The following is a 27,257-nucleotide window of genomic DNA, read 5'->3' as shown; positions in this document are numbered from 1 at the left end:
GTAATGCCCTGACCCTGGAGACCTTACCAAAAGTGACCATGGTCTTCTAACCACTAAGCAAATCACCAGGTTTGCGGCTGGGTTCGGATATGCACGACCTTCGATGATGCACTGGTCTAGACCATTACGTCCTTCGTATTTCAGCTCCAACGGGTGTCAGGGGTGCCACGTGATATAATAAATCTCAAAACAATGGTTGTGCAGAATTATTGAAACTGCAACCCTTCGGATGTCACTGAACAACAAGATGAAATACTACTTCGATTTCTCTTTTGAACTTCGACTTGGACAATTTGGCAATAGTCACGCGCCTCAATACACGTTTCAAACCCCACCACACTGCGAGTAGGCACAGATCGGATTGACGGACGCGCAATTGCTAACTCCACCCAGGGAACTTCCCAGATTCTACTCCCTTCTGATTGATTGGCAATTGAGTTTTGATCTAGGCGTCTGAATGATTGCGCCTTGCTCCTATGGAGAACGCGGGGAACCCGAACTGGAGCATGTCTGACGTGCTTTGTCAAGCGATATTGGATATTGAAAAAGCAGAGGCATTGATGCTAACAGACGATCGTGTCTCACTGGATCCAAGCTGGCGGCGCCTTTAAATGAGGAGATGAGGGACCCCACAGACGTAGATTGGATTGCCATTTTTTCCCTTTCCCCAACAAGAAAATGGCGAAGCATTTCGTCAGAGGCCCGAGCTAAGCGAGCGATAAACCTCCGAAGATAGACGCAAGACAAAATCTTTTCTCCCTCTTTTTCCTCTTTCTAATGACTTGAATTCTGTGAATTTAAATACCGGAGATTTTTGTCGTTGTCTGACTGATATTTTGACCTCAAACGAAGCTCCCGTTACACTGCCCCAAATCACCCCTGGTAGAATTCCTTCGTCTCCCCATTTCCCCTCTTCGATCTTGATCTTTCCCGCCACTTTTACTGCGTCGGACAGGGAGGAGACAAGGAGCGGCAACCTGACATTGCAGTAATTGTGTCGGTGAAGCCTGGGCGATCCAAGTTCTTTCTCTCCGCCATTCACCATTGATTTTTACTATCATTTCTCATTCGCACTTCTTCGTCTTTTTTTTTTAACAGTAATCATAATTTGCGAGAGTCCAGTCAACTTTGTGTTCGTGTGCTGTTAAGCTGCATGCTCTTCGCCTAGCCGTGCCGCTATAGCAATCGAACCGTTCTAAGATTCGCGGCCTGGACGTGGTACGCCCATCTGCGCAACTCGATCCATTCATTTTCATTTGTTTGCCGTCCACCTTTCCAGCTGGTGGCGAACGAGGGAAAAGGATACCTCTCCACGATATAGCGACGACCAACCGAACGACTATTGGGTCATATATGTACACCCAATTAATACGATAATTCGAAGCCACCAAAAAGTGACACCACGGCGCACCTCTGAAACCCTGTCCTTGCAGTAGGAGAAAAAAAAGCCACGTCGAGAGCGTCCTGCAGCCGTCACAGGCTGGCCACCAATACCCGTACACTGTAGAGGCATCTGGTGCTCTGTCGTCTTGGGCGCATCTTGAGAATTGACGCCGCCGCCGACTGCATATCCCCAGTTGGTGGCAGACCTCCGGAAGCGACCTTTGAGATGGCTCTCAGGGAGGCGGCAAACCGTCATATGGCGGACACTACCGCAGACGCGCATTCCAAGAATCAAAAACAAAGTCGAAACATTTTTCATATTGTGACTGTTGGGTTTTTGATATTAGCTGTGGTGAGTTCTGCCCTCCGAAATTTTTCTTTTCTCTCGTATATCTGCTATCTTCCTATCTGCTCCTTGTCCTGTTTTCCCGGGATGTAATATGCCTGCCCGCTTCCACCCTGCCAAGCCCCAGCACTACGACATTTCCCTCTCCCCAAAGAGTCAAAATTCTGTGCCAAGGAATCAAATCTTAGTAATCGCAGCCGACTACTGAATGGGTTCTTTCTGCGTCCCTCCAACAACAATGCCCCACCTTCCCTGGTCGACATAACATCATCACCCACCAGCTTGGCCTTGTGCGACTGGATCTCCCCGCATTTATAGTACGTCGTGCTTGCTATTAAATTGGCGCATTGCGCTACTTTGATCTTCCAAGTTCAATTGAGTTTCCCGGAATATTCGGGCCTATTTTCCAAAAGGTTGTTTTTTTGTTTCTCATCTCTTTTTGCTAAAACCGCAAAAAACTCCCCCGTCTCTGTTTAGGGTCTCCAAGTTGTTCTTCGCGACGCAAAGCTGCAGTACTCAACATTGCTCGAGGTCAATCCTTTCCTGCGCGTATTACATTCGCCAGCCGCACAAGCAACGATCGACGAGCCAGCTGTTTGTGAAAATCAGCCATTTCCCACCGCTGCACCGACCTCGAGACCCCTCAAGATGCCTTTGGCAGCAGAGACCAAACGCATCGTCGACCAGTTCGAGTACACAGACGATGATGTGAACAAGGGAGTCAAGGAGTTCCTCCGCCAAATGGGTACGTTCACGTCATTGTATAGCAGGTTTTGTTATGCGGCTTTATCCATCCTTTAGACTAGCCCAGGGCTAACAAATCGGTGGCCTGTCATTAGAGGAGGGTCTCGCTAAGGATGGCACCAGCTTAAGCCAAATTCCCACATATGTGGCTGCCGTTCCTTCTGGCAAAGAACAGGTACGTAGGCCCATCTGCATGCTGCTGAGCCGCGCGCTCCCCGCGCCTCTGCAAACCAACCAACCCCAAGATATGCCAAGATTGACCAAGACCCTGCGTCTAACGTCTGTAATAATGACAGGGTCTTTATCTTGCGGTCGATCTTGGCGGAACAAACTTCAGAGTTTGCTCCGTCCATCTCAATGGTGACAATACGTACGACCTCAACTTCAACAAGGTCGCAATCCCAAAGGAGCTTATGGTAGCCAAGACTTCCGAGGAACTCTTTGCCTTCCTCGCCAAGCAGATTGAGATTTTCCTCAAGGACCACCACGAGGATCACTTCGAGTCCTTGAGGCGCCGTCGAGAGGCTACCAGCGCCACCAATGGATATCGCGAGGAGGATGTCTTCAGGCTGGGTTTCACCTTCAGCTTCCCGGTGGACCAGGTTGGTATTAACAAGGGCAATCTGATCCGGTGGACCAAGGGGTTCCATATCGATGACACCGTCGGAAAGGATGTCTGTGCCTTGCTCCAGGCCGAGCTTGACAAGCTCAAGCTGCCTGTGAAGGTGGCCGCGCTGGTCAACGACACTGTCGGTACCCTCATGGCTCGCGCATATACATCACCGAGCAAAAAGGGAACCATTCTTGGTGCCATTTTCGGAACGGGTACCAACGGAGCATACATGGAGAAGTACGATGACATCAAGAAGGGCCTCAAAGGAACTGACTATGTCGACACAACGGGCGAAATGATCATCAACGCTGAGTGGGGATCCTTTGACAACCAGCTTAACGTGCTTCCCAGCACACCATGGGACAACATTCTGGACCGCGAAAGCAACAACCCTGGCGTCCAGATGTTCGAGAAGCGGGTATCGGGCATGTTTCTCGGCGAGATTCTTCGCCTAGCTATCGTGGACGCGGTTAAGAACGACAAGGTGCAGCTTTTCAAGCAGGTGCAGGCGAACTCGAGCTCTTCGCCGCTATTCACGCGATATGGCGTTGACAGCGCCATCATGTCAGACGCTGCGGAGGATAACACTGCAGAACTTGCCGCCCTTCGCAAGAAGCTCAGCTCAGAGATCGGCCTGACTGATGTATCAGTTGAGGATGCGCAGGCGTTCAAGGCTATATCTGCCGCGGTTGGCCGACGTGCCGCTCGTCTTTCGGCCGTCGCTGTTGCAGCTGTTGTCCTGAGGACAGGCAAGCTGACGCACCCGGATTGGGAGGGTGAGCAGATTGACATAGGTGTCGACGGCAGTCTCTTCCAGTTCTACCCGCAGTTCCCCGACATGATCTACGAGGCACTGAGGGCGATCGATGGGATCGGCGAGAAAGGAGCGGAAAAAATCACGATCGGGTTGACTCAGGACGGCTCTGGTGTTGGTGCCGCGCTCATTGCTTTGATTGCGGCCGAGATGGAGAAAAATGCTTCGGCATCAAAGTAAAGACAAGAGTATTGGAAGTTATGAGAACACATGTTGAATGAGCGGTGGAGGGCACGATCAAGAGAAACGTGGTGATGATGTTAATGATAGCGTCTGCTGCTAACTATTTTGGCATATTTTTATAAATATCCCAACCTCTTTTGAGGATGCTTTTTTTTTTTTTTTGTGCAACATGATCGCGACCAGATTTTAGCGCAATACTAACTTGGCTTGAAATTTGATACTGGCGATGATGGACGGGCCCTCTATCAGCCTCTGTCACTCATTAAGCATGTGTCGCAAACTGAATCGTCTAACAGTCATCCAATAAGAAAGCGTCTGTTTCACGGTCTGCCCTTTGCAGTCTGTCCATCTGTCAAGTGATTGCAACCTCCCAAATGCGCGCTTCAGAGACAACCCACCACCCCAACACCGTATTGTTGTGTGCCCGGACCCCCAATACCAAGTCAGGACTACCACAGGATACGCATCGGCCACTGATTCGGAAGCCCGGCAAGGTTGGAAGGTTGAAAGGAACAACACACGTACCCGTCTGCGTTACTCGCTGCAACCTTTGGACCGCTTCGGAGAATAATGATTCACGAGGCTCAAGACCCCCCACCCGTCGCCCGTTTCAACAGTTGGGACTGCAATCGTAGTGACTCGAGGGGAGGCTTGTCTAGCTCTTCAGTTGTGTGGGATACATGGGGTACGATCAAAAATACATGATTATCGGTGGTGTCTGTATTTTGAAGATCGGATGACTTTTATCATACTGATCGGACTATGATCCGAACTACAGATGCAAAAGAATAGAAAATGATAATATTTCCGAATCAGCCGTTTTTCACCATGCAGGGACAGCATATACCAGACGCTCCCCGGCAAGCCTCAACAGCAAAGCCCCTCCGCATTTGCCCACATCCCGACACGGAAGAACCATATCTCGTGCCAAGCCAATAAGGGTCGCTCAAAGAAACTCAAAGACTTGGAGCCGTCTTTTGAGAATGACGACGCACGGCCGAAAGTTGGAGAAGGTGTAGACGCTCACCAGTCTTGTGCGGAAGCTCTTGAAGTCCTCCTGGGCCGTGAAAGGCACCTGCTTGGAAGTGACTATTGTACTGTTTGGTTGCCGGAGTAGCGTTCGCCCCACAACCTTGTCAAACTATTCGTCTCCATCCTTCATTGAACTACTCCTCAATATCCAAGCAGATACGGAACTCGCCGTTGTTGGCGGCCTTTCCGTCTTCGACTGAATACGGTAGCTGAAAAAGAAAAGTCATCTCGGGCTTGCGAACCTATCTTACGATCTCAGGCTACGTCGTAGCTGTTTTTTATTTTTTTATTTTTTTTTTCTCTTTTTTATAAGAAAAGGAGTAGACGTTTATGATGTTGACATGAGATGAAAACACGGAGATAAGACTACTAGGATGTGGTGCGGGATATCGTCTCTGTAGATTACTATCTACCCCTAACAGTACCTTGATGTATCCGTACCTAGGTCCTCCCGAATAAGCACTTTTAACTGCATAATTTGACCTTGTATTCTATACAGTTCGAACCGAGACCTAGGCTTAAGCGACGTCTTCTCTTCGGAACTGCATTTCGGTAGTGAAATGTTCCACAAAAGCAAAGCTCCATTGGCAGGGCAGCAGTCATGGCCCAGAAAAGAAATCATACTTGAGTTCAGGCCCCAGAATACATGGTTGGTTCGTTTTAGCGCCCGGAAGCAAAAAAAAAGCCCAGCGCAGAGTTGTCAAGTTCATCTAGCCGCTCGGCAAACATGAATCCAAGTCTTGCATCCCCAAGCGCCGACCGCTCTGTCATAAGGACGGCAGGAGGCATCTTGTTGAAGAAAGAAAAGGAAGATTGACGGACCAATAAAGGCGGCAAAAAAGCATAAGGCTATGAGAAGCTCCTTTCTCAGTCCACGGCTTCATCTTCCAGACCCTCATGTCAAAGAGGTTGCTATGATTCTCTTACGATTATCACTTTCGATTGTAGTACGAAATGTATTCAACAGGCTTATTCAAATCAACAATGTATTACTGATTAGGGCCAGCGAGGAAGGCTATAGGGATGCGTTGCAAAACTTTTTGATCCACCCCATCCAGTCTCTATAAAAACTCTGTATACATGCGGCAAAGGCCAAAGCAACCGGTGTCCAGTCCATCCACGATGATGTAACAATTGAGGACGCACCAACGCTCAAACGTTGACACGGCGCTGAAGCCGTCTGCCACGCGTCTCCAGCACACTGCTTCTGGTCCAAAATCGTCTTGACGTTGCCAGCGAGCTGCTTGGCGAGAGGTTTGTATATACACTTCTCCGGCGGGTGCATCTTCCACAACCGGACATGGCTTTCCCACGTTGATGGAGCTCTCTCGGATTTGAGAGATGCGAACAGGGGCCGAGTTCCTCTCGCTAGCCTCAGGGCACGAACTGATGGACGTCTCCACGTCGGGAAGCCTAGCGCCCGGCGCGGCAGAGAAGCTCAAGTTCTGCATCCTGAAGGGCGCCGGGTCGTTTGTCCACAACCTGGCCTCGGTCTGGTTGGACTCGTCATCGCCAAAGCACCTGTTCCAGATCCTCAGCCGCCAGACGATGTTGTACCGGTCCGTCGCGCCCTCCGTCATGTTTATCGCTGGTATGTGAAAGTAGTGTCTTTCCGGGGACTGCACAGAGTACAGGCCGATGTTTTGCCAGCTGACGCGCTGGGTCTGGTTTCTCCGCGACCCAACGCTGAAGACGTCGACTTGAAGGTCGGCCTCCAGCGGCCCCGCCGCGTCTAGGTTTTGTATGGCAAAGACTATGGGGAACCATGGCGCTGGTGCGTACGTGTCGTTGAGGGGGAATAAAAGGTCGACTTGGACGTCGATCGGGAGTATGTGCTCAGCCGTTGCGGCCGTTGCCAGGAATATGCAAGTTGTGGGTATTGACCACCACAATTTCGGGGTATTGACTATGATTATTTTTTTCTTCTTTGCAGGACAACGATGAAGTAGAATGGAATTCAGCCGCTGCAGCATCTCCACCAAGCTGGAGGTGACAGCTAGGCAGGTATTCATATGTTCGTGAAAACTCATGTGGGGTGTCCATCGAGCATTGTGTCCCATCTGTTATTGTTCGAGGTCACATCACAGCCGGCAAGCCGGAAAGCCAAGATTTTATTTTCGATGTTATTAATGGTCTCAGAACAGCGGCCAACAACCGAAAGAAACCACCCCCACTAAACCCATCGTCACTCATGCAGATTCAGAGTACCCAAGCGCCTGGGTTTCCCCTGTAGGTCAAGCCATTTGGCGCCCTGAACAACTACAGAAGCTCACACAATGACTGCCAAGATTGAGCTTAGGCCCTTGGGGGCCATCAAAACATGCAATGGTACGAAGTAAGACACAGGCGATAGAATATAGACCAATAAAAATCCAGCTTCCAGCTAGCCTTACCAAAGCACATGGGTAGCCATCTCTGCCGTCTTGCCGCTTACCGTAGGCAATTTTAGATCCTGGCTAGATCTTGATCCTTAAGGCTGAACAAATGAAGGTTGGTTCAAGAATTCAATGTCCTTGTGTAGTGAAAGCATTTGTTTGCTCTACCAACCTGTACTTTACCTCATCACTCCCACTAACCACCGTTCATCTCTTCTACGCCTGTCTAGACGCCGTGCTTGGAGAACAATGCATCATGTTGCTTGCTTACATTTGGACTTATTGGAAATTTCCTTGCACCATTTCAAGTCCAGAACTTAGCGTACGAGCTCATCAAGCAAACCAGACACAGGAGTGGCCATACTTGTAGTAGACTGTACTGGTCAACTCCCAGGGCGTATAAGAGACTTTTGTTCTGGCACAGGGTCTTGGTGTCGTCGATGAGCTACCTGAGAGATGTGAATTGACGCTGACGCTTCGCTACGGCTCTGGACTCTCTGGGATGCTGGCTGGAACTTGTGCAGCCCTTCGGGGTCTATCTGCGCCTCGATATCTTGGACCACAAAACCTTTGCCCAATGTAGGACTACACGTCTCATTGGCGCTGGAAAAACCGAAGCCCCAAGAGTCAAAAAAGAGCAGGAGGCTTATGGAGAGTTTTCAGGAAGGCCAAAGAGTTATGTTGCAGTCAAGACAGCGATGAGCTTGCCCGGAGCATCTAAATTTGCACCCCTGGTTCTCCATGTGCAAACGCGAAGAAGATGGTGGACCTCACCAGGTTGAAAACTCTACAGTTGAAATTCAGCAAGCGGTCCAAGTAGAAATATCATGACGGGTACAATTATAAAGCCCACCCATTGATCTAGGGATTGCGAGGTCTGGTACAGGGAGTTGCCCCAAGAATTCCTGTGCTATCAAATTGAAAGATGGATACGGTCACCTCTGGACCTTTCTAGCACCCATGCCTATGACTCTGGTATGCTCTCTGATGCATGGACTGCCTACAGTTTGATGCAGTCTCAGCGAAATATGGCAGAAATATCTGCAACCTCTGATACATAATACGTAGTTGCGTGCAACACTCCTTGATCGTTTGCCTAGTTCAGCCTCGACATGCTGCAGTGGCTAGAAAATGTGGAGCTAAGAAGCCTTTGCAGTCTGGAAGCTTTTTGATCCATGGCCAAAGCCTTCTATCATTGTTGTGATTTGCAAACGCTACAGTGGTTCTCCGGCCATGCAGAGAAAGCGGCAAAGTGGAGAGCCAGTTTAGGACAGCATACAGTACAAAGAGCTTGTATCCCACACCTAGCCTTTGTCTCACAATGTCCTATTCTGATGAGTCTTGGCAGTAGTAGTCGCTACGCACGGCGACACAAACAAAAAAGCAATTCACCTTAACCTCCCGATGATAGTGGCGCTATGTGTAAGCCTAATGCAAGCTTTAGGTGAGGAAGACGGTACGCTATGAAAGCTTAATATGGCGGCCTCCGCCACATGCATGCAAGCCGGAAAGAAGCAGCCACAGGCCTCAGCGGTGGCCTTCGCTTGTGGTGTTGCTTGCATTCTGGACCACGCCGATCAAGCCACTATTCTAGAGCAACGCGGAACCAATACATATCAGACACACACGCTGGATGTAAGTTTCACGGGACGATCGGGCCTCCTGCACTGCCGGTTCTGGGGCTGAGCCGGCCGATTGGCACTAGGAGAGAGCGGGCACGTCCGGGCACACGAGAATTGATATTTATTTGAGGAAGCAACCTTCTTCTCGCCCCTCCGTCCCCTCCCAAACCCCCTATCTACATTGACAAACCACGACAGACAACCCAACTGATGCATAATGAAGCCAGTCGATGATGTGAAGCGCCGGCGCGAAGAGCTCGAGAACAAGCCAGAGCTTGACCTCCGGCAGCTCTGGGATCAGGCACAGGTATGTATCTCAATCGATTTTGCCAGGCACGTAGGCAGTTTAAAAGCCCGAATCAACTAACACCCTTCGCAGGCCGACTTCAAGGCTCGAACAAACATTGATCTCAAGGCTGGCAGCCTCTCTGACAGGTTCGCCGAGCGAATCGAGGAAGTGCTCGCGATCCCACCGCCGCCACACTCCGAGGCGGACGATGCCGAGAAAGCCGGGCTGTTCAGCAAGGCCTTCTTCACAGATGCTTTCCACCGCGCCAAAGACCTGTTTGCCAAGGTCTTCCGGGTCATCTGGAAGTTCCACGAATTCTTCCTGAGTCCGGTGGCCGAGGGCATCCCGCTTTTCGGCAGCGGCGTCACGCTCCTGACCAGGGCGATCGAGGTGCTCATACAAGCTACCAAGGACTACAGGGACATTTTCGTCAAGGCTGCGGAGCTCTTTGAGCAGATTGGATTCTTCGGCATGCGCTTTGAGATGCTGATGGTGGCCGAGAGCGCGGGCGTCAAGGTGCCGACCAAGTTTGTGCGTGAATATACTCCCTCTCCACCCCCTGAACGGACGCCGAAATTTCGCAAATACATTTCTGAAATTCCAAGTGCTGACTTTAGTCCTCTTCCAGGTCCACTTTCTCAACAAGATCATGGCGCACACCGTCGGCGGTGTTGCGTTGTACATTGAAATCACCAACAAGTCGGCCAACAAGTCGGCGATGCGGCGGGCCGGGCACATTACCAAACAGTTCTTCAAGACGTTAGCCTTGGAAGATGACAAGGGAGTCGGTGCTCACATGGAAGAGCTTCAGAGGCTGATTGATGAGGAGGGCAGATTATCCACAGCGCTGATATTGAGCACGGTGCTGCGGATTCAAAAGGATGTGCAGGCCGTCCAAGGTTCTGTGACCACCGTGTCGGACAAGCTGAGCGTAGTCCACGACATGATCACCGAGAACAGCCCAAGCCGTGTGGATCAGCTCAAGAAGCTCTTTGGTATTGGCAGCGAGCCCTGGAATGACACCTTTCATGCCTGCGCCGAGCAGAGCGTGAGCGGGACGGGTGGGTGGCTGCTTCGGCGCGAGGATTTCTCTGCCTGGACAACGGCTGCTTCTGAAGCCCAGCAGATTCTCGCCATCGAGGCCGATTCCAACTTTGGGAAGACCTTCATTGCTACCCAGGTCATCTCTCACCTGTACAGATCTGTCAAGGAGACCAACGGATCGTCAGCTGTTGCTTTCTACTACTTTGACAACTCATCCAAAGATGTGACGGCGAGCGCAGTCATTCGAGCGATTGCATTCCAGCTCTGCATGCAAAGCCCTTCCTTGCTCGATTTGGTTTTGCCCGTCGTTAAAGCCATCCTGGAGCCGGAAAATTCGAGCCTCAGCTCCCTTTCTTCCAACGAGCTATGGACTAGACTGGTCGTGAACACCTCCTCTAAACTACCCGACTGTACAATCTACATCATCCTCGACGGTTTAGACCACATGGCCGAAGAGCACCTCCACGTCCTATCCAAAGTTTTCGGCAGTTCAGAGGCCTCAACCAAGCACCTCCGCATCCTACTCACAGGCACAGCGAGCACGCTGTCCGCCATCTCTAACAACTTCGCCATGCCCATCCCCAAGATCGCCCTGGACCACACCTACCCGAACCAATCCGACGTCGCCCTCATCACGGAATCCGCTCTTCTCCGCTGCGACTTCTTCTGCTGCCTCGTCTCCTCCTCCGATTCGACCAGCGCCGCCTCGCTGCGTGAGTACATGGTAGCCACCCGTGACGCCCTTGTTTCCAGGGTCCATGGCGACTTCTACCTCCTCCGCTCGCAACTCCGCGCACTTCAACATCTGCTGTCCACCAGCGAGATCGAGCGCGTGCTCGGCCGCGCGGACCAGTCCCGCACCGGCACGATTCAGCATCACCTGAGCGACCTCGCCGTGCGCTTATCCGGCAACGAGCTGCTGAGGCTCAAGGACACGCTGCATCTGCTGGCAATCCTGGAAATACTCGGTGCGCCGCCAGCGAGTGCAGATGTGCTGGGGCAGTACCTCGGGCGCGGACAGTTCCTGACTGTGTCGAGACGCAGCAGCAGCCAGGCCGCGTACGCCGGACTGATCTCGGTCGACCCGCACGGCATGCTATCCCTCGCGACAGGAGAGATCGCAGGCTACCTCCTGCCTGCTGCTCCTCTGCCAACCTCCCCCATGGGCTCCGCGCTGGAGCAGCTGCAAGGCGGTAGTCCTGGTGGAGCCACAGCGCCACAGGACCGGCAACTCGCGGCCATCCGAAGCTTCCTGAAGGACACCTTCAGTGAGAAGGCACTGAAGACGCACGGGATTGACGAGGAATTTTTTGGGGAGAGGCTGCGCTTGTGCAGCCTCTCGGACTTTGTACTGGAGAGAAATGCGGCCATGGCTGTCGTTGCGGTCAATCTTGTTGACTGCCTGGCTGTGATGGCCGTTCTGAGAGCGCGGGAAGGAGATGGTGGCAGGGGGGACAAGGAGGAAGAAGCCGGTGTATTCGCCTTGGCGAGAGCGGTGCTGCCCAAGATCTTGACGAGTATTGATGTGAGTAGGCTGCATGAGAAGACGAGGACGGATCTGGGCACCGAAGTCGCTAGGCTGTTCCTCAGCAGCGCGGTGTTCGACATCTTTTGGCCGGTCGAAGCACTGAATGAGGCAAGGGTGGTTTGGGGAGGGAATGACCAAGCTTTCGAATCCGCCCTGAGCCTGGCGAAGCAACCAGGCGTCGCCCAGAGACTGGGAAGTCTTGAAAATAGCAAGCCCTGGGCGAACGAGCTGGAGAAGATGACGCAGGCGAGCGATTTGAGGATGGCTGTGAGCAAGATGCTCGCCACACGCTGGCTACTCAGTAAGGCCTTCTGGGACTACGACGACATCCATGTCTTCCTGCCGTGGTTCGCCACAGTTCCAGCTTTAGGATTGATCGAGGAGGATGTAGAGGACGATCGTTATGATCTGACGCGCACGAGGGACTGGTTTACGCCGCCCAACTTCGAGAAGATAGAAGCCTGGGTCACGGCCACTATCCCGGCCTCCAAAAACAGCGCCGACTTCGATATCCAGAAGGCCGCTGTTCTTCTCGCACTTGGCGATTCCAGCGACGCTCCCACCGCCCTCCTCTCGCCGCATTGCGACAATGACTGGCGCGCGCTCGTCTGGCTCGCCGAAGCGAAATCCATGCTTGAGGACTACGATGGGGCGTTCGACACGGTCGAGCAGTGTCTAAGTATGATCACCCAGCTGAAAATCGACGAGGCTATGGCAATTAAAGTAGTCGCTTGCTTCCACTCGTGGATCGGGCACTGGGGCAGCGTCACCAGGAACATGCGAGTGCGGGAGAAGATGATCGCCCTCAGTGCGCTCAAGCCGCGCATTATGTCCAGCACCATGTGGGCTGATACGCTGGAACTGGCACTTTGGAGCGGGTGGTGTGGTGGGTTTGGGTTTCTGAGTAGCATGTATGCGGAGAGAAAGCGTACGATCCTGGAGACGTTGGTGAGAGACGCCACGCACAACGGGATGCATCTTGCTATTGCTCAGGTGTCTATCCAAGACCTGCATGGAAGACGCCTTGAGTTCTTGAAAGAGATGTATGACGGCGCGCTGGGGCTATGTGGTGATGCGGAGCTATTCTCTCAGAGCGTCACTCGCACGGCTCGCAGGAGGCTTTCCTTCTGGCTTGGTCGTCTCTTTTTCATCTCTAACCATCCATCAAGACTTGACGAAGCCATTTCCCGATGGAAGCCAATTGTGGATAGCTTCATCACAAAACCCACCGTTCTTGACCTCGAAGACATTCTCCCCGTGGTCACCAGTCTCTGCTCGGCTTATCTGCAGAAGGTAGCCCAAGACCCGCAATCCCTCGAAGCAGATCGAATCATCTCCATCGTCGCAAAGCTGCACGAAGTCGCCGCCTTCTCTCAGAAGCCGACCGCTCTCAAGCTGCGTTTCCGTGTCTCGTTATGCCTCGCGCGCATCTACACTCTCCGTGACGAGGACGCCAAAGCACGCGCTGTCCTACGTGAGCATGCAGAACACACCTTTGCCATGCTCTCACAGAAAAATAACCAACCACTGCAAAGCATCGGGTGGCTGTATCTAGCGTCGATCCTGACCACCATCAGCATCAACCAGAGCCCAGACAGCGAGACTGCATCGCGCGCCACAAGGGCCTGGCAGAAAATCCAACTCTTCCATCCCCACCGGTGGAAGAACTTTGACTTCTACGGCAGGAGAAGCAACACCGGCCCCAACCCACCTCTCCCTACATCCGTCCTCCAAAAGCTCGAAGCCATCAAAGCCGGCGAAGAATACACCTTTTTCGACGGCATCTTGCGCGACCACGTGCAAACAATCTGGGCCGACTCCTTCCACCTCCCGGGCTCCGTCACCATGGTATGTGAGGGAAGGGAGTGCAGAGCTGGGCAGAAGGACACGTTTCCGCCGTTTGCCGAGTCGCTGCAAATACCCGCGGGCATTACGTTTCACGACGAATGGCCGCCGGCGCAGGTGGGTGGCTGTAATGTGCGGATCGCATTTCGGGTCTGTAGGGAGTGTATGCTTAATAAATTGTGTGTAACGTGCTGGGGGAGGCTGGAGGGGACCGCGTTGACTGCCACGGGGTGTAGGAGGGAGCATGACGCGCTGATCGTGCCTGGAAGTAAGGATGGAGTGGACTATGAGGTCAATGAGGAGGACATGGAAATTGTGAGGGAGGAGGCGAGGAGATGGGGCTTGGAGTGTAACTGGAACGTTGACGACGGAGCTGGGACACGGTTATAAAGGTTGATAACCTTGTCCCGATCGTTCGGAATTTTCTCCCCACAATTCCATAAAATCATCTCTCACTGGCTCGCTACTATGTCGTACAGTACTTTCAATCCGTATGGATCGCCCTTTCCCCCAGGATAGAAGTGCTCCGTACCCCTCTTCTACGCAAATTATCTCTAATGGAAGTTACGTTCCACCAGGTCTTCTGATTTCAGGGTTAGGATTAAGCCGCGCCCTGCCTCATCTCATCCCTAACTGACCCCTCATCTCTGTCAGCAGTTTGGTTCATTGGAACCAGAGAATAGCGACAAAATAAACCTAGGAATCCAAGATGATGGACCTCCAGGATGTGCAGGTTTTCCAGCTTGGGATTAAAGGGCAATTCCAGCACCTAACGGACCAAGAGAAGCGATATGCGCACCATATGGCTCGGTAGGCCACCCGAGCACTGCGCTTGGCCCGATTGATTGCTGCTGACATCAATCTCATCTCTTAATCTTTTTGCAGTGCCGCATGGCATGGAACAAGGATCATCCTTCGCCAGGTCTCCCCAGAGTCGCCGTCAATATTTGACTTCATCCTCGAACTCCACAACTCTTGCACCGGTAATTGGAGCTCTCTGACTGGGCCCGACGTCAGCGAGGAGAATCTCAGAGGATTTCTGGTCTATTCAGCCACGTTTCTTTCCAACGTCGGGAACTACTTTGTAAGTTCTGAAGCAATTATCAGCACTAGAACGGCGTATTCTGAGTCATCCGGGAAAAATAGGGGTCGGGTGACCAAAAGTTTGTCCCGGCCGTGGACAGTCTGACCTTGAAGAACCTTGCCAGCAGGTCCTCCAAGCTTTCGGAGCTGTACAGCCAGATAAAAGATTCCATCAATGCCAGGCCACCTTTCAGCCTCGGCTATCCTGCCGTATCGACGCAGAGCAGCTACTACCCTGACTCTCCTTCCATCACTGAGGAAGAAATCAAGGTAGTCTCCAGGGCTCTGGAGCAAAATTCTGTCTTTTTAGAGAATACGCGGCTGTTAAAGGCGGCCAACGGCGTGGATTACGAACTGCTAGTTGCCTCTGTAAGCGGCGATGCTGAAGGAAATCCTCCTGCTCAGAGGAAGTTTGCTCTTGGCGAGGACCAACAGGGAGTGGTGAAGCTAGTGCATGGCGACCATTCTGCGGACCTGGAACTCGTCTGCGCCGAGTTATCCCTCGCATCCAAGTACGCGGCAAATGACGCCCAGCGAGAATTTCTGGCCTTGTATATCAAGAGTTTCCGCACCGGTGATCTGGAAGCCTACCGCCAGTCACAGCGCATCTGGGTCCGGGACTGCGCGCCTCGTGTCGAGAATATCATGGGATTTGTCGAGCCGTACCGGGACCCATTTGGCGTCCGGGCCGAATTCGAGGGCCTGGTTGCCATCGCCGATGACGGAGAGACGGCCATGCTTGCAAAGCTAGTAGAAGTTTCGCCCCGTTTTATTCGTCGGCTGCCGTGGGCGACCGAGGATAACGACGGCAAGGGCCCATTTGAGAAGAGTCTGTTTGAGCCACCAGACTTTTCCAGCATTCACTGTGTGTCTTCTTACCGTATCTCAGCATTCCTGTGCTCTTTTACTGATCGTGCTCAGCTCTCGCTTACTGCTCGAGCATTATATTCCCTGGAATCAACCTGCCAAACGTAAGTCTATAATATAGGTTCAATATGCAAGAGGCACACGTGGCTGATGTAGTACCCATTCGTCATAAAAACAGTACAATGACATCCGTCAAGAGGTGGGTTTCAAGAACGTCATTGTCGCCAACCGCATGGCAGTCGACAGCCAGTGCAAGCAGTACCCTTTTATTCCATTCTCCGAGGCCGAAAAGTTCAAGGAGCACAAGTTCCCCGCGTACTACTGGTGGGTTGTGCTACACGAGCTGCTCGGTCACGGGACCGGTAAGATGATGGTCGAGAAAGGGAAAGGCGAGTTCAACTTTGACATTGAGAACCCGCCTGTCAATCCGCTTTCGGGCAAGCCCATCACGAGCTGGTACGCACCGGGGCAGACGTGGACTGGCCAGTTCGCAGACCTGGCTACCACGGTGGACGAGTGCAGAGCCGAACTTGTTGGGGCCTATCTAATGGACGACAAGGAGCTTTTGGGGCTACTTGGGTTCACGGACACGTCCGATATTCGAGCCGAGGATTGTGAGGCGTCTTCTCCTGCGCATCTGGCTGCTTTGAAGTGATCAGAACTAACGTGGAACCTCTGGCAGTAACATATAATTTGTACCAGCAGCTTGGAGTGGATGGGTTGCGCGGCCTCTCCAACTTTAACGTTGATAGTGGTGTAGGTTCTCTGCCCTCTTTCCCTGCCATTTGATATTTCAAACCCACTTTGCTAACATATTTCTTTCATCGTATAGAAATGGGGCCAGGCACATAGCAGAGTAAGACTTTCCCGATCCTCTACCCGTCTCACGTCTTTTCTTTCCTCTTCCCAATCCATTTTAATTATTTCTTTTTTGTCTATTGTTTACTTCGTTTCTCCCCATATCACTAATTTTAAACTTTCTGCCCGATCTAGGCGCATTTCTCAATACTTAAATGCCTCCTGCTCGATGGCGACGGCGTCGTCACCATCAACCACGACAAACCTAAAAACTCGCTCACGGTCCAGGTCGACAGGTCCAAGATTGTAACGCACGGAAAGCCCGCACTTGGCGGGATGCTCCTTCGGCTGCACATGTACCGCTGCACGGCCGATGTGGTAGCCTGCCGGACTTACTACGAGGATCTCTCCAGAGTCGCGGGAGAGCACCTCGAGTGGAGGGAAACGGTGCTAGCTAACAAGCCACCTCCGATGGTGTTTGTGCAGGCAAACACATTTCTTGAGGAGAATGGCGGTGAGGTCATGCTCAAAGAATACGAGGCTACCGTGGAGGGCATCATCCAAAGTTGGGCCGAGCGCAGAGTCTGAGAGGAAGTCGCAGTTATATTTCCTCGCATCGTACCCTATACAAAAACAGGTACCGTCTCCCAAATTGCTTGTAGTAACACTATTTCTAGCCTTTTTGATTGTCCTTGATGTCGTTGAAATACGAGAGTATCTGGAAGACGGTTTGGGTAAGGCCGAGCACAACACTCACGGAACCAAATATGAGCACGCTCCAGAATGCCAGCCAGGCTGTCGAGTCCCGGTTATCCTGCCATAGCTGGCGTATAGACCTCGGCTTCCTGCTGGCTGCGTGCGCGCTCAAGCGGGTCAGCCTGCTCCGCAGGTGGGGGAAATCCCCGGCCAGGTCGTACTCGTCCCTCTCGACAAGGTCCACAACTCCACCATCGCCGGAGTGCAGAAGCAGTTCCGGCCTCTTCCTACCGCACAGCTGCCAGAGGACTTTGTCGTGTTCCGCCGGGGGAATCTTGGTAAAAGGCCTCAGCCTCCTGAACGTCGCCCTCGACCGCTTACTCTGGCCGAATATAAGGCGGTAGGAGAGAATTATTTCGGCCAGGAGGGCTGTCACATCCTCCTCGCTTCCCCACGGCACGCCGGCGTCATAGTGGTGCATGAGCCCGCAGCGGTGGAGTACGCTACCGTCACCGCCACCGCCTGCCCTCTCGCTCCTGGTCTGCGACCTGTACTCCTTCAGTGCCGAGAGGCAAAACGACGGGTATCGGAAGACGTAAAGAATCCCCGACTGCCTATTTAGCTCAAGGTGACAGGAAAGAGAGTCAACCCACTGGATCTTGATGCTGCAGACCTTTGTCAGCACGTGGGCGTCAACGTCCTTGACAAGAATCGTCTTGGTCCGACTGAAGAGTAGCTGATCGTCCGGATCAGGCATGGCGCAGTGGTTTCGTGGCGGGAGCATCATCCCGAAGCCGAGCAGGAAGTCTGAAAGGTTATTCCTGCTCGAGAGGCCGTGCTGGTTGAGGCAGACGCGCGACTCGCTGTTACAGCCGTCCATCTCGTCGAGCAGCGTGTACCCGCCGCTAGAGTAGGATGAGAAGTCGGGCTTGTATAGCATGGTCTGCCAGCCAAGGACGGAGAAGACGAGGTCCCGGGCGGACTGCATCGCGTCGTAGTCTTGTTTGAGGATGACGAGATTCTCGAGAACGAGAGCGTTGGATATCGCGTCGATGCTCGTTGGGCCGGGCTGGAGAATAAGGGCCCTAATCCTGCACCACAGCGGCAAGAAGTGCGCATCCAATGCTGAGTCATCATCGAGATTCTCGTCTGGCGGGTAGAAGAGCAGTCCCTGAGGCTGGGCTCGCACCTGACGGCGTAGCCACTTGTGGTACCAGGGTAAGTCACAATAGGGGGTGTTAAGTCTTGTCTCGAGTTGCCTGTTAGTCTGGTTCGTGAAGCGTCGAGGGACGAGATCTGTCACATGTTAGCAAAGCGTATGCCTCACATGAGCCACCTGGGTGCTGCACGGATGGGAAAGGAGGATCCGCAGTTTACCTGAGGGACGCATGGCTTGTCTGTTGACGACTCGGAAAAAAGGCAGGTCTCCTGGATAATGAGAGCATGTTCACGAAGTCTCCAGGCCAGGGTTGACAGACAATCGAGGAAGAAATAGCATTTACGTCCCGACGTTTTTGATAGAGCTGCGCGTCAGTATGAAGAACAGGGTAGTAGCAGCGCTCGGGGGCTTGGTACAGCGCTTTCACACCCGCCCAACCTTGTACATGCTTTGAAACAAAGAAGGATGAAAATTGGTACATGCATCATCGTCATCCTGATAGCTTCAGCCACAGAACTGCATAAATTACGCGCGCATCTTGCTGAGTGTTTTGGGGGCGGCTAGGGTACCTCGCAGGTAGGTCGCCCTGGCCCACTTACTGGCATCGGCTATGGATCGCTACTTGACGCCCTTTCTCTCGGGGGATAAATAACACGCACTACAATTGGTTGGCCTTGAGAAAAGGCTGGCTGCCAACGCCCCATGCCAAGTCGGTTTCGGCTCAGAATATCAGCATCTATTGGTCAAAACAAAGATAAGGGTAGTTACCCCTGGTCGAGTCAATCTGATGGTGTTATGGGCCCAAGTTACCAGGTGAGGGGAACCCTGAACACCAATGCAGCAGCTTTGCCTACATTCATTCTAATCAGTCTGGAGAGTAGACTACTCGGAGCCTTACCCCCGAAAATCCAACTCCTGGTTTTCACAAAGGAAAATCCGACATGACATACTGGCTAGGCTACATGAGTTCCCTCTCTTGGCATCCCGAATTGATTGCGAGCTGCTCTTCGCAAGATAGATCGGACAGTTGGTCAAAGCCTCCTTTTCGTACCTACGTAAGAAGACGCAAGGGAACATTGCGCCTGTACTGGAATCTTGGAAATGATGAAGGTCGAACCAACCACATGTAGTCGAGGCTCGAGCCCGCTATGGCACCTGGCTCTGGAAAAATACCGCGATGAATTACAGGACGCCCAAGATTACGAAGCCATCCAGGGGGTGCACTCACTTGATGAACTCATCAAATCCATGAGCACCATGCAGGCCGGCCCTGGAGTGTCAGCCAGCCTGGTCACTCTAAAACGGTTGACACCCCGGCTCAAATTCGTCGACGACTTCTCAGCCGTGCTGGCCTTGTGCTTCGGCGCAGACACAGCGCTCACGGCGGCCGTGTGGGGAAGCATCCGGCTCATCCTATCCCAAGCCTCCTCGGCCGCCGAGACGCTCCAGGACGTGCTAGACATGCTTGAGGAGCTCAGCCTGACTCTCCCACGCTTTCAGGTGTACGAGCGGACGCTTCCGCTTAACCGCCAGCTCCAGCAGGCCTTAATTGACGTGTATGGCGAGATCATATGCTTTTACGCCCGTGCAATCCACTTTCTACGCAGCAACCCGCACCTAGTGCTCAGGAAGAATGCGTGGGGCAAACTACAGGCCGACTTCTCCCGAACCACAATGCGTATCAAACGCATGGCCTCTTCGGTGGAGAGTGAGGCCGATATGGCGCGAATGCGCAAGGATGAGGGTCAATACAGGGAAGTGTTGGACCTACTGGGAACCATGCAGCTAGCCAGGGACGACGAGAGCAAGCGGGTCAGGTACAACAACATACCATTCTCGGCCAATGCAAAGTTCAGCGGACGTGACGAAGTGCTGGCCACTATTCATAGTGCACTAGATCCCGACGTGGTAGCCTCCTCGCACAAGTCGGCAGCGCTGTTTGGCATGGGCGGTGTCGGCAAGACGCAGATTGCACTCGAATATGCATACAATTCTGTGCATCAGTTCGACATTGTCATGTGGATTGCGGCCGATAATGCCATCGCCATATACCAGAGCTTCCGGACCATCGCCGATGGGCTTGGGCTGCTCGGGGATGGCGACGATACCAACCACTCGGCGTCTGCTATATGGAAGATGAAGAACTGGTTCCTCACTACCAGTAAGTTTTACATGCACCCAAAGGAAGAGCTCCACGACGTCGTCACTGACTCGACAGAATACAGAATCTAGCTGCCTTGTCGTGTTTGACAACGCCGATGATCTGGCTGCTTTGAAGACGGCATGGCCAGGGGCCACTAGTGGCTCAGTCTCAATTATCCTAACCACACGGGATCTCACAGTTGCCACCTCGTTTGCTGCTCAAAACATACACGTAAATGCTCTTGGGGATGACGAAGGTACCAAACTGCTGTTAAGGGCGATCGACGTCGAAGATGGCTCTCCGCTGGATACAACATACGCACTCGCCATCTCCAGGACCTTTGGCGGGCTACCGTTGGCTCTCGCCCAGGTGGCAGGCTTCATCACCCAGAGAAGGTTGGCCCTGAAGGATTTCCTACCTCTGTACCAGCGGTATTCGTCGAGGGTTGACTCTCGCAGGAACCCTGGTAGCGACTATGAGCACACCTTGAGCACTGTGTGGGACATGTCCTTCCAGAAGCTGACTGAAACTAACTCTGCCTGCCTCCTTAACCTATTGTCATTTTTTGAACCAGATGGAATCTCAGAAGAAATCCTGATCAATGGTTCCAAGGGATTGGATAAGGAGTTTCTCTTCCTATCTGACGAATTTGAGTACGTTCCACCCAGAACAATTAACCTCCCTCTTTGTTAGCGCCGGCTGTCACTGACTCACGCCATCAAACAGCCTCGGCGATGCTTCGGAAGAACTGATGCGTGCAGCTCTCGTTCAGCGAGCAGCTCAGTCTTCGGATCTGTCTATGCATCGGCTCGTCCAGTCCGCTGTCAGGAAAAGGCTCGAAAAGTCCACGACGGCCAAGCTTTTCGACGTTGTGGTTCATATGCTCTGCTGGGGCTTTCCCGATCACTCGAGTGTCGACATTGGCCACCAGATATCGGCCTGGGCGCGATGCGAAAATTGTCTCCCTCACGTTGATCACCTTGTCGGGCTGGCTAGGAGCTCGGGCATAGCCGCTCTGGACCGGCAGAAGTACGCAGATCTTTTACTCAGAAGCGGCTGGTGAGTCCCACGTTTTCTAACAAACCTTTAGTTCTGCCATTGGGTTGCTTTTGGAAAGTTAACGGCCAGTACATGACTTCTCCCAGGTATCTTTATGAACGGGAAATGTACACGGTTGCTAAAGGGATGGTTGACCAGGCAATCGCCGCATTTGAAGACATGACGACACTGGCCTACGCCAGCGCCATCGACCTCGGCGGCCTGCTAGACCTCGACCTCGCCCGGGCCTCTCAGGCGCTGGGGCCCTTCAAGCGAGCCCTGGGGATCCGCCGGGCCCGGCTCGGGCTTGAGGACCCTCTCATCGCCTACAGTCTAAACAACATCGCCCTTGCGTACACCGAGATAGGCGATCTGGAACTCGCACACGAGGCCCATTCGGAAGCGGTCCGCCTCCGGCTCCAGGCCAAGAGTGACAGGATCGGCAACTCGTACAGCAACCTGTCGAGCCTCCTGCTGCGGATGGGCCGGCCCGACGAGGCCGAGGAGATGCTAGCCCGGTGCCCATCACTCAAGGACTTCACCGACGAGACGTTCCTGGAGACGGGAAACCCGCGCTTCTCGGGTGACATGGTCCTCCTGTCGCGAATCAGGCTGGCGCAGGGGCGGACCACCGAGGCCATCAGGCTGGCGTCCAAGGCGCTCGAGTTTCGCCGCAAGCTGCTGGGCAGCCGGCTCAAGACCTGCGACTCGCAGTACGATGTGGCGCGCATGCTCGCCCTTGAAGGGTTTGAGAGCTCAGCCATGTAAGTCCTTTTCCCGTGCCTTTGCAATTAGCAAGTTGGAAAAAGAATACGAAAAGAAAGAATCGAGCGGTATGTAATGTTCCCAAACAGCCAATGACTGACACCAAATCTCACCACAACCACAGCCAACTGTTGGACGAGATTGTTAGCATCTCTGAAACCTTTGTGGAGGGCCAAGGGCAGCGCGCCAGGGCCCTTTACAAACTTTCCGAGATTTATTACAAATGCGGCAAGGAGGCATTGGGCGATGAGTGCAGGATACAGGCTGTAGAGCTTCGCGCATCCATGAGGACAGAGCTTACTGATGCCCCATTTGAAGAGGCAGAGTTTGGAAAGCTCTGCCCGTGGATGCTTTGGTAAAATCTCTAGCCATTTGTGAAGCCAGAGCTACGAGCTTCTCCAATTTCCCCCGGCTCGAGATTGGCGATGTGACTGTGACGAGAGTAGTACTGGACAAAATTGATAGTGGGCGGGATTTTGGGGTTGAAGTTTGTTGGGTCCATAGCGGCTGTACGTATATCATTTCATGTGGTAAGCACGCGTGAAACTTGATGCTGGAAGCTTTTACAGCTCTTGGGGGGCGGGACGTATTGCATTCTCCATTGGTGATGCTCCATACCCGAAATTGAAGGATACTGTGGAGATCCTTCCAGCTGGGCTTTCTGAAATAAGTTCAAGGTACAGTGACTTTTCCTGATATTTTGTGGCTCTGGTGGGAGCTCTCAGGAGATTGAATTCTCCGGATAAGGTCTTTCGTGGAGTGGACGGACATTAACTCAGGATGGGCTGGGCCAGATAAACTCATGGCCTCTTGCCCGGTAAGGTCGACGGTTGGTTGTTACAGATCCAAGACCAATTAATCCTTCCGAGCTCTTATATCTTTTTTGCCCATATATAGGAGACTACTGGTTATTAATTGGGCTACGTCGGGGGCCAGCTTTGTCCTGAGCCTGGGGTAATGACACTGGTGCCAAGAGAGATGGCACCCAACGGTATACGAGGATCTGCGGCCCCTGGATGCTGGTGCAATGTGCCACTTTTCCCGCCGATTGAGGACTATAAGTCTCACCTCCGACCTTGTACAAGAGGGTTGGTATTCTCTCATCGACGGGCTTACTGTCGATTGGCTCGATAAAGGCCGGGATCCAGTAGCAGAAAATGGAGGTAGTTGGGAACATACCAAACCAAACCGTGTGTGATATATACCTTGGTGTTATCAGAGTCTGAAATCTTCGGACTGCCCATGGCAACAGTATGTTTGCAACTAGCTAACTTGCGGGCCATCCAATTCATTTTGTAAATCCTTATCACAATTGACTAGCCTTTCCGACCCCTTTTCCCCGCTGACACGAGCTATTGCCGCAAGATGCCCGAAGAGGAGACTTGATGGTTTTCTCTTGTCACAAAAAAGAGGATTATCCTTACTCATCCTTCATCACCAGCAATGAGCTGCTCACTAGCTCAGATTGGTTGGCCGCCTACCGCCACCAGGTTTAAAGTCGCTTCGTGCAGGTGAAGATAGGTACCTACCTGAGTACTCAGCAAGGCCATTGAGATATTCTAGAGCATCCAAAGTAAATCCTGTCGTGGGTGATTTCGGCTGGCAAGGTGATCCCCGTCTCTTAATCTCTGCATGCGCTCAATGAGGTCGCTAAATCAGACACAAGAACCTTGCGTAGGTGGAGAGCTGAGAAGCGACGATGACTCCTAGAAAGCGGGAAGGGTTTACTCAACTCATACCAAAACATTCTGCCCGAGAGTTTCCAGGGGTGCCAAAACTGAAGTCATTCTCAGCTGGGGCTGGGAATAATCACAGTCATATACGTGCCTCGAAGGATGTACATAAGCAGCCCGCTACAGTCAGCAGTATTATAAGAAATGCGGAACTCGGCTCCTTTAGGTAGTTACTTCGGTATTAAGAAATGGGCTATAAAAGCTCTGCTATAAAGCCAGAATGGTCAGTCAAGTCAGATAGATGTCCTCATTTCCAATCCAATCACAAAGATAACAAACGAAGATAATAGACAGACAAGAGAGGGAGAAGATTCTGGTTTGATATTGGACTTTTGTCTAGAAGCATTTTACTTTTTTTTTTCTTACAAGAGATCTCGCTCTCGCCATTCGCATTTATAGGCCAAATACGGCCAGTTTCACCTGTACCAAAAACCTAGACGAGCTGCGGTCAACAAATCTCACTTCGGATTGAAGTCTACATATCGGAAAATGTCACGCTTCATCTCAAAGTGAGAAATCCTTTCGGCATCCCTCGATTTGGTAAGAGTTTTTACGTTGGGGCCTGGACGACTCTGTAGAGAAAGTCCAGATGAGAGCCGCCCGACATATCTCGTGGTTCTCTGTAACTCAATTGGAGTAAATGAACTCTTGCACCCCATGAAAACCGGGGCAGATACCAAGTCTAGAACCAGAACTAGGTGAGAGGTAGGACAAACTTGAGATGGCCGCTGTGCATTGCTAGGAGCCTGGTGATTTTGGAATTTTTGATATTATCGCTTTCTGGTTCTGGATTTTGGAATTTCTGTAGCACCAAAAAAATTCTTTCGGTTCAAGCAGTTCCCGATGAACGTGGCATGCACGTAGGTAGGGTGGTATGTCGTTGCAATTCGGTTTCCCAGGACAAATGCACGATACAGAATGTATCCACATGCAACCACACAATAATTACTGACTGGGAAAAGTGCGGCATATGGTTTTCCCAAGACCGCAATGTCCCGCACTGGTTTGAGAGCAAGAGTATCCCGTAAATACCTATTCAATTAGGATACTCAAACGAGTGTCGTATAGTATGTCTGAACTGTTCGAATGAGCCGATTAAATTGTGTTGATTATGTTTTGTTAGGTCTAATCTTTTGGAGTTTGGTCTCGCCGTTGTGATAGCAAAAAGGCGGTGGTTCACCAAGTTCAAGCAATATCCTGAATTAGCCGATCAAGAGGTGGGACCCAGTGATGTCATGGGATGGAGACTACCCTGACGGCACTAACGCGGATTCGCTTGTATTTGCGAGGGCACCTGTTAGGGTAGTAGTGCTTAATCCCTGCTAGCCACCACCCCCGGACGACCTTTGCCATCGCTTTTCATCGTTGGCACAGTTTGCGACCAATCGCTTGGCAGCTACCACCCTGTCCTGGCCTACCCTCGTGGCAGCAGGGACCTGCGTCATCACGCCCTCCCAACTTGCTCGCCATCATTCCAGGGGTAAGCGACGAAAGGCAAGCCAGATGCAGAAAATACGACACAATGGCTTCAGCCATTCTCAAGGCCTCTGGGCCTGCAGATGGCCTGGGGTCCAATAAGACTATGATGCTCGTGACGACTTGTCGCGATCCTGTTTTTGACATTGCTTGTCTATTCTTGGAACTCAAGAAATAACCTTACCCTCCTTAATTGGTCTTTCTTGAAAGAAAACAAAAAAAGGAAAGAAAAACATATTGCCTTTCTCTCGCGGATATCTTTCCGCGTGAGGTACCTCGATCTTTACCTGCTCAGCCTAGACCATATCTTATTTGTTATGCCTTACCAACCGATTCGCTCCCGTAATTTTCTTATATACCCACCTGCAACATACGTACCGTTGTGATACAGGGCTTTCAGAGGCAACGTCTACAGCATCACAAGATGTCCTTCAACGATAACTTCACCGTTCCGATAGTCGTTTCCAACCAGTGCCAGGACACGATATGGCCCGGCGTCGGCACCCAGCATGGCCGTGGGCCTGGCACCGGCGGTTTCGAGCTTCAGGCGGGCAAGTCCCGCGAGTTTAACGTCAGCTGGGACTGGCAGGGCCGCATCTGGGGTCGGACAAACTGCACCTTCAACTCTGACGGCAGCGGCCCGGGGCCGGGCGGCAGCATCGCCGGGCCGGGCACGGCATGCACCACAGGCGACTGCTTCGGCAGGCTCAACTGCGAATTCACAGGCGCCGTCCCCTCTACCCTGGCCGAGTTCACGCTCTGGGGTGGCTCGACGGGCAAGCAGACCTTTTACGACATCAGCTTGGTGGACGGCTACAACCTGCCGTTGGCCATCGTCTACATACCCGCCCCCAACATGACGTACATACCACCTAACCTGGTCAACCCGAGCTGCATCGCGACGGCTGGCTGGCTCGAGCCGCCCGCCCGGACCGGCACGGACCACTACACCAACTCATCGTACCCGATGCCCTACGAGCCCAACCAGACCAACGAGAGCGTCGAGCGCTGGTGCCCCTGGGACCTGCAGCGCTTCCCGCCCGAGAAGCCCGGCAGCGGCGTCTACCCTTACCCGGACGACCACATCGAGCGCCCGATCTTCGACCCGTGCCTGAGCGCGTGCAGCAAGACTGGCTCAAAGGAAGACTGCTGCTCGGGCGACCACGCCGACCCAAACGTCTGCAAGCCTGGGTTGTACAGCGGCAACGCCAAGGCGGTCTGCCCGGATGCGTACAGCTACGCCTTTGACGATCAGACCTCGACCTTCATCATCCCCTCGGGAGGCGGCTGGGAGGTGGTGTTCTGCCCCCGGGGGAGGTCGACCAACATCCTCCGCACCTTTGGCGACCAGCTGAGGACGCTGGGTGAGACTGGCAAGATCAGCGAGAAGCATTTGGAGGAACTCCGTAGCGAGGATTACATTAAGAGTCGTCCCACCGGCACCGCACCACCCCGGGCGACAGTGTCTCTGAGGAATGTGCTGGTATTTTCTTTGGGCCTTGGGCTTTTGAATATCTTGTGGTAGTATGAGTGGCTTTGGATACAAAGGGTGGGAATTATTGATTTTCTGATGAAAGTAGGGGTTGTGGATGACTGCTGGTCATTGTTCCCTCCCTTTTTTTTTGGCTTTTGTGTTGGAAATCTCTTTCTTCAGGGTTATTTTTATGTCCTACGTTTCACG

At 52.6% G+C, this 27,257-nt stretch overlaps 7 protein-coding genes across 7 annotated transcripts; 5 read left to right on the top strand and 2 right to left on the bottom strand.

Moving 5' to 3' along the window:
- Window positions 1-248: 248 nt before the first annotated feature.
- Window positions 249-4,252, top strand: PgNI_10314 (uncharacterized protein). The gene is made up of 4 exons (XM_031130287.1): window positions 249-1,735; window positions 2,207-2,474; window positions 2,569-2,648; window positions 2,770-4,252. Exons 1-4 carry the CDS (start codon window positions 1,610-1,612, stop codon window positions 4,078-4,080), a joined length of 1,785 nt encoding a protein of 594 aa, XP_030980365.1. The 5' UTR covers window positions 249-1,609; the 3' UTR covers window positions 4,081-4,252.
- A 1,924-nt stretch (window positions 4,253-6,176) lies between these two features.
- On the bottom strand, window positions 6,177-7,127 carry PgNI_10313 (uncharacterized protein; the record flags this gene model as incomplete). Its single annotated transcript, XM_031130286.1, has 1 exon — window positions 6,177-7,127. The coding sequence occupies one exon, from the start codon at window positions 7,125-7,127 to the stop codon at window positions 6,177-6,179; it is 951 nt and encodes a 316-aa protein (XP_030980368.1).
- A 2,202-nt stretch (window positions 7,128-9,329) lies between these two features.
- On the top strand, window positions 9,330-14,208 carry PgNI_10312 (uncharacterized protein; the record flags this gene model as incomplete). Its single annotated transcript, XM_031130285.1, has 3 exons — window positions 9,330-9,419; window positions 9,492-9,932; window positions 10,030-14,208. 3 exons carry the CDS (start codon window positions 9,330-9,332, stop codon window positions 14,206-14,208), a joined length of 4,710 nt encoding a protein of 1,569 aa, XP_030980367.1.
- Window positions 14,209-14,299: 91 nt separating this feature from the next.
- PgNI_10311 (uncharacterized protein) lies at window positions 14,300-17,167 on the top strand. The gene is made up of 9 exons (XM_031130284.1): window positions 14,300-14,412; window positions 14,476-14,628; window positions 14,704-14,902; window positions 14,965-15,766; window positions 15,823-15,872; window positions 15,947-16,382; window positions 16,451-16,524; window positions 16,601-16,624; window positions 16,762-17,167. Exons 2-9 carry the CDS (start codon window positions 14,528-14,530, stop codon window positions 17,152-17,154), a joined length of 2,079 nt encoding a protein of 692 aa, XP_030980370.1. The 5' UTR covers window positions 14,300-14,412; window positions 14,476-14,527; the 3' UTR covers window positions 17,155-17,167.
- PgNI_10310 (uncharacterized protein) lies at window positions 17,095-18,695 on the bottom strand. Its single transcript, XM_031130283.1, has 2 exons — window positions 18,640-18,695; window positions 17,095-18,558 (listed from the first exon to the last, which is right to left on the bottom strand). Exons 1-2 carry the CDS (start codon window positions 18,650-18,652, stop codon window positions 17,240-17,242), a joined length of 1,332 nt encoding a protein of 443 aa, XP_030980369.1. The 5' UTR covers window positions 18,653-18,695; the 3' UTR covers window positions 17,095-17,239.
- Window positions 18,696-19,525: 830 nt separating this feature from the next.
- PgNI_10309 (uncharacterized protein) lies at window positions 19,526-22,734 on the top strand (the record flags this gene model as incomplete). Its single annotated transcript, XM_031130282.1, has 5 exons — window positions 19,526-20,582; window positions 20,647-21,217; window positions 21,291-21,623; window positions 21,710-22,366; window positions 22,492-22,734. The coding sequence occupies 5 exons, from the start codon at window positions 19,526-19,528 to the stop codon at window positions 22,724-22,726; spliced, it is 2,853 nt and encodes a 950-aa protein (XP_030979867.1). The 3' UTR covers window positions 22,727-22,734.
- Window positions 22,735-26,000: 3,266 nt separating this feature from the next.
- Window positions 26,001-27,101, top strand: PgNI_10308 (uncharacterized protein; the record flags this gene model as incomplete). Its single annotated transcript, XM_031130281.1, has 1 exon — window positions 26,001-27,101. One exon carries the CDS (start codon window positions 26,001-26,003, stop codon window positions 27,099-27,101), a length of 1,101 nt encoding a protein of 366 aa, XP_030979868.1.
- Window positions 27,102-27,257: the final 156 nt, after the last annotated feature.

Source organism: Pyricularia grisea, chromosome VII (assembly GCF_004355905.1).
Source record: "Pyricularia grisea strain NI907 chromosome VII, whole genome shotgun sequence".
Lineage (NCBI taxonomy): Eukaryota > Fungi > Ascomycota > Sordariomycetes > Magnaporthales > Pyriculariaceae > Pyricularia > Pyricularia grisea.
Note: the sequence above shows the minus strand (reverse complement) of the source record. Positions and strands in the feature narration are given on the sequence as shown.

What these genes read in the sequence shown, in the direction of transcription:
- PgNI_10311 (XM_031130284.1), top strand. Translation starts at nt 14,528, where the DNA reads ATGATGGACCTCCAGGATGTGCAGGTTTTCCAGCTTGGGATTAAAGGG. An exon ending in CGATATTCGAGCCGAGGATT is followed by an intron (nt 16,383 to 16,450) that starts GTGAGGCGTCTT and finishes AACCTCTGGCAG; the next exon opens with TAACATATAATTTGTACCAG. An exon ending in GGGGCCAGGCACATAGCAGA is followed by an intron (nt 16,625 to 16,761) that starts GTAAGACTTTCC and finishes TGCCCGATCTAG; the next exon opens with GCGCATTTCTCAATACTTAA.
- PgNI_10314 (XM_031130287.1), top strand. Translation starts at nt 1,610, where the DNA reads ATGGCTCTCAGGGAGGCGGCAAACCGTCATATGGCGGACACTACCGCA. An exon ending in GGTTTTTGATATTAGCTGTG is followed by an intron (nt 1,736 to 2,206) that starts GTGAGTTCTGCC and finishes GTCTCTGTTTAG; the next exon opens with GGTCTCCAAGTTGTTCTTCG. An exon ending in TTCCTTCTGGCAAAGAACAG is followed by an intron (nt 2,649 to 2,769) that starts GTACGTAGGCCC and finishes TAATAATGACAG; the next exon opens with GGTCTTTATCTTGCGGTCGA.